Source organism: Nerophis ophidion, linkage group LG06 (assembly GCF_033978795.1).
Source record: "Nerophis ophidion isolate RoL-2023_Sa linkage group LG06, RoL_Noph_v1.0, whole genome shotgun sequence".
Taxonomy (NCBI): domain Eukaryota; kingdom Metazoa; phylum Chordata; class Actinopteri; order Syngnathiformes; family Syngnathidae; genus Nerophis; species Nerophis ophidion.
This window is the reverse complement of record NC_084616.1, coordinates 1,293,409-1,303,245: the sequence shown is the minus strand read 5'-3', so window position 1 is coordinate 1,303,245 and position 9,837 is coordinate 1,293,409. Positions and strand designations below refer to the sequence as shown.

Below are 9,837 nucleotides of genomic sequence, written 5' to 3'. Positions count from 1 at the left end.
GTAGGCGGGCTGTGGTAATGTTTTCTTAAGAATGAGAAAAATCGTGTATGTATGATATTGTTCCTCACAATACGATAATTGCACTCATCCCGTACTAAAATGTGACATTGTCTTAATCCGGCGACGATGATCAGCCTCTAGATCAATGATCCGGCAATTGATTAGTAAGCCCTTTTAACGCATGCGCACTGTATGTCGTTCTCTTTGCTAGCTTCTTCGCCATGGCGCCAATTGTAAGTAAAATCGCGTGTCAACAATCCACTCAAACTGCACTTTTTCTTGGATGAAAATAACAAATAATGGTGGAGCTGTAGCCGTCGTTGTGTAACACCGGCCAGTGTCCAACGAGAGTCTTACACGTGGCCTCGTTCTGTGTTTTTAAACGAGCACATTGTGGAGCTAAGTGTTTAGCGGCCTGGAGCTAATGTTAGCTTCTCTGTGCTAACTCACCACGTTGTCCAAACTCGCTCCTGCTCGCTGATTAATGTCACTTTTATACCTTTAAATCACTATATAATGTCAACTTTATACTCTTTAATGTCACCTTTATACCTTTAAATCACTATATAATTTCAACTTTATACATTTAATGTCACCTTTAAATCACTGTATAATGTCAACTTTATACTCTTTAATGTCACCTTTATACCTTTAAATCACTATATAATGTCAACTATATACTCTTAAATGTCACCTTTATACCTTTAAATCACTATATAATGTCAACTATATACTCTTAAATGTCACCTTTATACCTTTAAATCACTGTATAATGTCAACATTTTACCTTTTATATCATCTGTCTAATGTCAGTGACACTAGACCGATGTTATTGCCTTTTTTTAATATTGCGATATTTTTCGGCCATATCGCGATATACGATATGTTGCCTTTTCCTTGAATGAACACTTGATGCATATAATGACAGCAGTATGATGATTCTATGTGTCTACATTCAAACATTCTTCTTCATACTGCATTAATGTATGCTGCATTTAAACTTTCATGCAGAGAGGGAAATTACTAAAAGTGTATTTATTAAAGTTATTAAGCAGTGGCACAAACATGTAATTTCCAAAACAGAAAGTGCAAGATTGTCAGAGACATTTTAAGTGTCAAATAAAAACGAGCTGCATAAAAGGAAATCAAATAGTATTCGTCCTTCACTATGTGATATGTTACTAAGGTTATGAAATTATCTTCATTCTCTAGCGAGTGACTTTACAAATGATGCTACATATTAGCAGTAATGCTACTGGGTGCTAGCGAGGTGTATAATATAGCCAAGAGTCATGGATGCATTGGAATTCTGGGTAATTCTTATGTCGCGTTTATGTGTTACAGAGCCAATGTTCTCCAGAAATGTGTTTGTTATTCTTGTTTGGTTAGGGTTCACAGAGTGTGGCGCATATTAGTAAGAGTGTTAAAGATAAGTTGATTTATATCACAACCATCAGTGTGATCTGTATGGCTGTGGAACAAGATCCCTGGTTTCCACATAGTAAAAGCAAAAAAAAAACTCAATTTTGGAAATGATGACAGGGGAGGCGTCACTTGTGATGTCACGACTTTGACCCGGCGGTAACAGTAAGCATGCGCTTATTAATTTGGGGGGTGAGATTGATCCGGCAGTAATTCAAGGCAGGCGCATATTACATGCCCGGCGGCTATTCAAGGAAATATTTTAGTCATTTTCTATATCACACAGAGACAAACCCGCGATATATCGTATATATCACCCAGCCCTGAATATCACCATTCTACCCTTTAAATCATCACCGGCACTTGTCAGCTCAATCATTACTTGTGATTTTATCTTTTTAAACCTCCGTCTCGAATGTAGTAGCGTTACGAGTACGTTACGTTGGCTGTAGTTAAGCTTTTTAAACTTTAGAACATTCTTTTTGTTCTGATAATACACTTCACATTTACATATTTTCTTCCACATATGGCTAAAAGAATTTTGAAAATCAATCAATGTTTACTTATATGGCCCTAAATCACAATTGTCTCAAAGGGCTGCACAAGCCACAACGACATTCTTGGCTCATATCCCATAATCAGGGCAAGGAAAAACTCAACCCAATGGGATCGCAATGAGAAACCTTCGAGGGGACCAGTGAAATGGATCCAACATAATAGTGTGAGAGTCCAGTCGATAGTAGAAACAACATTATAGTGTGGGAGTCCAGTTCATAGTAGAAACAACATAATAGTGTGAGAGTCCAGTCCATAGTAGATCTAACATAATAGTGTGAGAGTCCAGTACATAGTGGATCTAACATAATAGTGTGAGAGTCCAGTACATAGTGGATCTAACATAATAGTGTGAGAGTCCAGTCCATAGTGGATCTAACATAATAGTGTGAGAGTCCAGTCCATAGTGGATCTAACATAATAGTGTGAGAGTCCAGTCCATAGTGGATCTAACATAATAGTGAGAGTCCAGTCCATAGTGGATCTAACATAATAGTGAGAGTCCAGTCTATAGTGGATCTAACATAATAGTGTGAGAGTCCAGTCCATAGTGGATCTAACATAATAGTGAGAGTCCAGTCCATAGTGGATCTAACATAATAGTGAGAGTCCAGTCCATAGTGGATCTAACATAATAGTGAGAGTCCAGTCTATAGTGGATCTAACATAATAGTGTGAGAGTCCAGTCCATAGTGGATCTAACATAATAGTGAGAGTCCAGTCCATAGTGGATCTAACATAATAGTGTGAGAGTCCAGTCCATAGTGGATCTAACATAATAGTGAGAGTCCAGTCCATAGTGGATCTAACATAATAGTGAGAGTCCAGTCCATAGTGGATCTAACATAATAGTGAGAGTCCAGTCCATAGTAGATCTAACATAATAGTGAGAGTCCAGTCCATAGTGGATCTAACATAATAGTGTGAGAGTCCAGTCCATAGTAGATCTAACAAAATAGTGTGAGACTCCAGTTCATAGTAGAAACACCATTATAGTGTGAGAGTCCAGTCCATAGGGGATCTAACATAATAGTGTGAGAGTCCAGTCCATAGTGGATCTAACCTAATAGTGTGTGAGTCCAGTCCATAGTGGATCTAACATAATAGTGAGAGTCCAGTCCATAGTGGATCTAACATAATAGTGTGAGAGTCCAGTCCATAGTGGATCTAACATAATAGTAAGAGTCCAGTCCATAGTGGATCTAACATAATAGTGAGAGTCCTGTCCATAGTGAGGCCAGCAGGAGGTCATTCCAAGTTTAGACAGGTCAGCAGCACAGAGACGTCCCCAACAGATGCACAGATGAGTGGTCCATGACTTTGAACAGCTAGCGCATCATCTGTGGTCACCTGATAACCTCTCCACGCAGGAGAAGGGGGCAGAGCAGAAAAGAAATGGCAGATCAACTGGTCTAAAAAGGGAGTCTATTTAAAGGCTAGAGTATACAAATGAGTTTTAAGGTGAGACTTAAATGCTTCTACTGAGGTAGCATCTCCAACTGTTACCGGGAGGGCATTCCAGAGTACTGGAGCCCGAAATGAAAACGCTCTATAGCCCGCAGACTTTTTTTGGGCTTTGGGAATCACTAATAAGCCGGAGTCCTTTGAAGGCAGATTTCTTGCCGGGACATATGGTACAATACAATCGGCAAGATAGGATGGAGCTAGACCGTGTAGTATTTTATACGTAAGTAGTAAAACCTTAAAGTCACATCTTAAGTGCACAGGAAGCCAGTGCAGGTGAGCCAGTACAGGTATATATGTATGTGTATGTACATGCATGTATGTATGTATGTGTATATATATAGATATATATATGTGTATATATATATGTGTGTATATAAAGGTATATACAGTATAGGCCTAATATGATCAAACTTCCTTGTTCTTGTCAAAAGTCTAGCAGCCGCATTTTGTACCAACTGTAATCTTTTAATTCTAGACATGGGGAGACATGAAAATAATATCTTACAGTAATGGAGACACAACGTTATGAAGGCATGAATAATGATCTCAGCATCGCTAGTGGACAACATGGAACAATGATATTATAGAGATGAAAGAAGGCCGTTTTAGTAACACTCTTGATGTGTGACTCCAAAACATGCAGTGTGTGTCTGTCAAATGCTGTAAATACTGTGTGTGTGTGTCAACCAACACAATGTGTGTGTGTGTCAACAACACAATGTGTGTGTGTCAACCAACACAATGTGTGTGTGTGTGTCAGCAGCAGCAAAAGAAGAAGCAGACCAGTGGTAAAGGTGGCAAGAAGAAGAAGCAGGTCCTGAAATTCACCTTGGACTGCACCCACCCGGTGGAGGATGGCATCATGGACGCTGCCAACTTTGTAAGTTGTCTTCATGTCGCTGCTGACACCTGACCACCACTCATGACTGACACCTGACCACCACTCGTGACTGACACTTGACCACCACTCGTGACGACACCTGACCACCACTCGTGACGACACCTGACCACCACTCATGACCGACACCTGACTACCACTCGTGACGACACCTGACCACCACACGTGACCGACACCTGACCACCACTCGTGACCGACACCTGACCACCACTCGTGACCGACACCTGACCACCACTCGTGACAACACCTGACCACCACTCTTGACGACACCTGACCACCACTCGTGACGACACCTGACCACCACTCGTGACGACACCTGACCACCACTCGTGACTGACACCTGACCACCACTCGTGACGACACCTGACCACCACTCGTGACGACACCTGACCACCACTCGTGACTGACACCTGACCACCACTCGTGACGACACCTGACCACCACTCGTGACGACACCTGACCACCACTCGTGACGACACCTGACCACCACTCGTGACCGACACCTGACCACCACTCGTGACCGACACCTGCCCGCCACTCGTGACCGACACCTGGCCACCACTCGTGACTGACACCTGACCACCACTCGCGACGACACCCGACCACCACTCGTGACAGACACCCGACCACCACTCGTGACTGACACCCGACCACCACTCGTGACTGACACCCGACCACCACTCGTGACCGACACCCGACCACCACTCGTGACTGACACCTGACCACCACTCGTGACTGACACCCGACCACCACTCGTGACTGACACCTGACCACCACTCGTGACTGACACCTGACCACCACTCGTGACTGACACCTGACCACCACTCGTGACTGACACCTGACCACCACTCGTGACTTCCAGGAGCAGTTCCTCCAGGAGCGCATCAAGGTGAACGGTAAAGCTGGCAACCTGGGCGGAGGTGTGGTGTCCATCGAGAGGAGCAAGAGTAAGATCACCGTGTCCTCAGAGGTGCCCTTCTCTAAAAGGTGTGACACTCAAACTGCTTCTTAATCACCTTTCATTCCCATTACATCTTCAAATGTCCTGGCTACCACATGTTGAACACAAATCTACTTTTCCACCTGTGTCGACGTACCATACCTGCACACTTTGTAGCAAATACCTCTTTGGCCTTTTTCTCCACACATTTGCAATTTAAATCTCTCAATTAGTGATCGGCTGCAGTTTTTTTCCCTGCTGATAGCAAGTATTATTATTTAAGGAGGCCCATCAGTGACGTGTGGAGCCACATTCAAACATGAATAATACACATTATTACACATTAAATATGAATATACACAACAGTCAACAGCTCAGTTGTTTTTCAACATCATTTGTTGAGGGAAGGTGGGAGCAGTAGTGACAATGTTCATGCAGCACTCATGTGGTGGATGCAACTTGCCAGGATTTCAGCAACATGTTTACCTCGTGTGGCTGAGAGGAGCCTCCCTCCCTCCCTCCACACCTCCAAATATGACAAGATGTCTACATCACAATCACTTCTCAGCTCATCAACCTTATGGCACTTGATGGATATATTTGGTGGGCTCATATTGCCCGTCCACTTTGAAGCTGAAATATCAATGAAGGTGACATTTGGCTTCGTCACTTCTACTCTTCGTTTTTCTTACTTTGCGGAACTTCTTAGTGGCGAGTAAGGAAGTGAGGACTGTGCTTCCTGCTGTGGAAGCACAAAGATAGTGAATGAGTAAGAGGAGGGGTCACTCTGTTGAGTTACTTCCAGTGTTAAAGACAGGCTGTGGTGCTGAGAGCCAGACAGTCAGTGACTCCTCTTTCCTCTTCTCCCCGTTTGAAGCAAGCTGTTTCCTTCAACACTTTTCATTGGCCAGGAGGCGAACATGAGACACGACAATTGTGATTGTTGCACACGTCTGTCACTCATGCTGCTGATGGCGCTTTTTGTGATTAGCTTATCACACTACTTAAAGGCCTACTGAAATGAGATGTTTAATAGGTTAAAATCCAATCTGCACTTTGTTAGAATATATAACAAATTGGACAAAGCTATATTTCTAACAAAGACAAATAAATATTTATTCTAGATTTTCCAGAACAAAAATTTTAAAATAAATTCAAAAGACGTTGAAATAAGATTTAAATTTGATTCTAAAGATTTTTTAGATTTGCCAGAATTCTTTTTTTTTAATTTTAATATTAAGTTTGAAGAAATATTTCACAAATATTCCTCGTCAAAAAAACAGAAGCTAAAATGAAGAAATAAATTAAAATGTATTTATTATTCTTTACAATAAAAAAGATCAATTTACTTAAACATTGATTTCAATTGTCAGGAAAAAAGAAGAAGGAATTGAAAAGGTAAAAAGTTATATGTGTTTAAAAATCCTATCATTTTTAAGGTTGTATTTTTTTCTGTAAAATTGTCTTTCTGAAAGTTATAAGAAGCAAAGTAAAAAAATAAATGAATGTATTTAAACAAGTGAAGACCACGTTTTTAAAATATTTTCTTGGATTTTCAAATTCTATTTAAGTTTTGTCTCTTAGAATTAAAAATGTAGAGCAAAGCGAGACCAGCTTGCTAGTAAATAAATGAATAAAAAAAAAATAGAGGCAGCTCACTGGTAAGTGCTGCTATTTGAGCTATTTTTAGAACAGGCCAGCGGGCGACTCATCTGGTCCTTACGGGCCACCTGGTGTTGGTGACCCCTGGTCTACATCATGATTTGTCTGAACAGCACATATTGATAAAAAAAAATGCAAAAAAACCTTTTTTTTAAATCGATTAAGAATTGTTTAATTGGAAAATCTTTTTTTTTTTTTCCACCCCTATTGACTAATAACTGATATCAGCCCTGAAAAAAACGTGGGTGGCTCTTTACCTGCGAGTCATGTTGTGAATCTCTGCCAAGGAACTAAGAGAATGTGGAAGCAAAGGACTTTGTGTCACAGCCAAGGACAAAACATTGACTTCTGAATATTTGAAAGTCATCTGCAACACAAACTCAAATTAATCAAAACAATTGATCACCTAAACTTAGATTTTAACCTCCTTTTAGTTTGGTTTTCATGACCATATTTGGAGTGTTAAAATGGGCGTGGTCGAGGAAGAAATGCATCTTTAACTTTGAGATGTTTGTCCGTCAGATATCTGAAGTACCTGACCAAGAAGTACCTGAAGAAGAACAATCTCCGCGACTGGCTGCGCGTGGTGGCCAACACCAAGGAGAGCTACGAGCTACGCTACTTCCAGATCAACCAGGATGAAGAGGAGGAGGAAGACGAAGATTGACTTTAGATTTTGTACATTGAAAAAATAAATGTTTTCAGTCATTGCTTGTGTTTTTCTTCATGTACAAGACAGGAGAAAACAGTTTACACATCTTTTATTGGAATGAAAATGTAACCAGAACAAAGCATCGTTGAAAACCACCCAGATTGTGAAGAGAAGGAATGTAACAAACGTCTAGGAGATCATTTCTCATAGAAAATGGAGCATTGGTCCCCTTCTGAGAAAGTGAGAGCAGCTGTAAATTGGACTTTTCAAATACTGCAACACAAAACATGACAAAAGATAGATCTTTTTTTTTTTTTAGCACATGTCCCCTGCAGAGGACAAAGTGCTCGACGTAAACTAAGACCCCACAAGTGAAAAGGTCTCAATTGTTCAGCTGGAACAGTTTATGGAATTTTTTTTTTAGCTCTTCTGTTTTTTTTTAGGATCCAAATGTGAGACAAAGCCAGACATGTTAGATCTCTTGGGGGGATTCAAACTTCCCAAGAAGACGTCCCAGCTCCCTGAAAAGTTGTTGTGTCTCGCTCAGATTGTTCGGGGATTGTACTCCGGCAACTTTTGCACTTTCTCCTGCTCCGTCTGAGTGTCCTGCCTGGCGATGACCATGGAGTGACAGTAGCCCATCACCACCTGCAACACAAGGCCAGTCAGGACCTTCTCACACACCTCACAGTCTCATGCCTTGCTCAAGAGCACACCTGTTCAACGTAAATGCCATCCAGGGTCTTGACTTCCTGGGCGGTGGTGGAGGATTTAGCTTTGTTGTCTCCGTAACCCTGCAGGGAGCAAGTCATCATCCTCGGAGGTGAGAAGGTCAGATGAGCAACTTACCAACTCTCCATAAGTGGGTGACGGCCCCCAGCTGATGGTGCTCTCGTCGGCGGCCATGATGATGCTGCTCTTCCTGCAGGTCACATCAACAAAGGAGGTCATGAAGGTGGAGACACAAACAGGACAGCAAGACAGGAGAAGGAAGTTGAGGGAAACAAAAAAAAAAGAAGAGAGAAAACTGGAGAGAAAGAGGAAAAACTAATTGAGAAAGACAACAATAAAAATGTAAGAGAAGGAAACAAACAACAAGAAAGACAAATGGAGAAAAAGAGAAATACAACTAGAACAGAGAAACAGAAGGCTATCTAGATAAATATTGTAATATGTAGTATGTATGTAGTAATATGTAGTATGTATTTAAGTAGTAATATGTAGTATGTAAGTAGTAATATGTAGTATGTAAGTAGTAATATGTAGTATGTAAGTAGTAATATGTAGTATGTAAGTAGTAATATGTAGTATGTAAGTAGTAATATGTAGTATGTAAGTAGTATGTATTTATTCATGTAGTATGTATTATGTATGTAGTGATGTAGTATTATATAGTATGTAAGTAGTAATGTGTAGTATTATGTAATATGTAGTATGGATGTAGTAGTGATGTATGTATGTGGTATGTATGTAGTAGTGATGTAGTATGTATGTAGTAGTGATGTATTAGTGGTGTAGTATGCATGTAGTAGTGATGTAGAATGTATGTGATATGTATGTAATAGTGATGTAGTAGTGGTGCAGTATGTATGTAGTAGTAATGTAGTATGTATGTAGTAGTGATGTATGTATGTAGTAGTGATGTAGTATGTATGTAGTAGTGATGTATGTATGTAGTAGTAATGTAGTATGTATGTAGTGGTGATGTAGTATGTATGTAGTAGTGATGTGGTATGTATGTAGTAGTGATGTAGTAGTGATGATGCATGTAGTAGTGATGTAGTATGTATGTAGTAGTGATGTAATAGCGATGTAGTAGTGATGTAAATAGTAGTATGTAGTAATATGTAAATAGTAGTAGTATGTAGTAATAAGTAAATAGTAGTAGTATGTAGTAATGAGTAAATAGTACGTAGTAATATGTAAAAAGTAGTAGTATGTAGTAATATGTAAATGGTATGTAGTAATAAGTAAATAGTAGTATGGAGTAATATGTAAATAGTATGTAGTAATATGTAAATAGTAGTAGTATGTAGTACTAAGTAAATAATATTGTGTAATAAGTAAATAGTATGTAGTAATAAGTAAATAGTATGTAGTAATGAGTAAATAGTGTGTAGTAATAAGTAAATAGTATGTAGTAATGAGTAAATAGTATGTAGTAGTAAATAGTATGTAGTAGTAAATAGTATGTAGTAATAAGTAAATAGTATGTAGTAGTAAATAGTATGTAGTAGTAAA

At 39.8% G+C, this 9,837-nt stretch overlaps 2 protein-coding genes across 5 annotated transcripts in view; one reads left to right on the top strand and one right to left on the bottom strand.

Moving 5' to 3' along the window:
- The first annotated feature begins 76 nt into the window (after nucleotides 1-76).
- LOC133554036 (large ribosomal subunit protein eL22) lies at nucleotides 77-7,653 on the top strand. Of its 2 annotated transcripts, none has more exons than XM_061902376.1 (4): nucleotides 77-233; nucleotides 4,208-4,324; nucleotides 5,205-5,329; nucleotides 7,467-7,653. In XM_061902376.1, exons 1-4 carry the CDS (start codon nucleotides 222-224, stop codon nucleotides 7,609-7,611), a joined length of 399 nt encoding a protein of 132 aa, XP_061758360.1. In that variant the 5' UTR covers nucleotides 77-221; the 3' UTR covers nucleotides 7,612-7,653. The 2 variants fall into 2 exon arrangements, with proteins under 2 accessions (XP_061758360.1, XP_061758359.1); XM_061902375.1 differs by having other exon boundaries at nucleotides 112-233; nucleotides 4,205-4,324.
- Nucleotides 7,654-7,688: 35 nt separating this feature from the next.
- Nucleotides 7,689-9,837, bottom strand: part of LOC133554035 (protein RCC2 homolog) — a 27,458-nt gene continuing 25,309 nt past the window's right edge. For all 3 annotated transcript variants that reach the window (XM_061902371.1, XM_061902374.1, XM_061902373.1), the window contains exons 11-13: nucleotides 8,446-8,518; nucleotides 8,313-8,390; nucleotides 7,689-8,244 (exon numbers count right to left, since the gene is read on the bottom strand). In XM_061902371.1, the coding sequence (XP_061758355.1) occupies nucleotides 8,140-8,244; nucleotides 8,313-8,390; nucleotides 8,446-8,518 (256 nt within the window). In that variant the 3' untranslated portion in view covers nucleotides 7,689-8,139. The remainder of the gene's footprint in view (nucleotides 8,245-8,312; nucleotides 8,391-8,445; nucleotides 8,519-9,837) is intronic.

Excerpts from the sequence above, each read along its gene's own strand:
- LOC133554036 (XM_061902375.1), top strand. Across the intron at positions 4,325-5,204 it reads TCATGGACGCTGCCAACTTT|GAGCAGTTCCTCCAGGAGCG; the intron begins GTAAGTTGTCTT and ends CGTGACTTCCAG. Across the intron at positions 5,330-7,466 it reads GAGGTGCCCTTCTCTAAAAG|ATATCTGAAGTACCTGACCA; the intron begins GTGTGACACTCA and ends TTTGTCCGTCAG.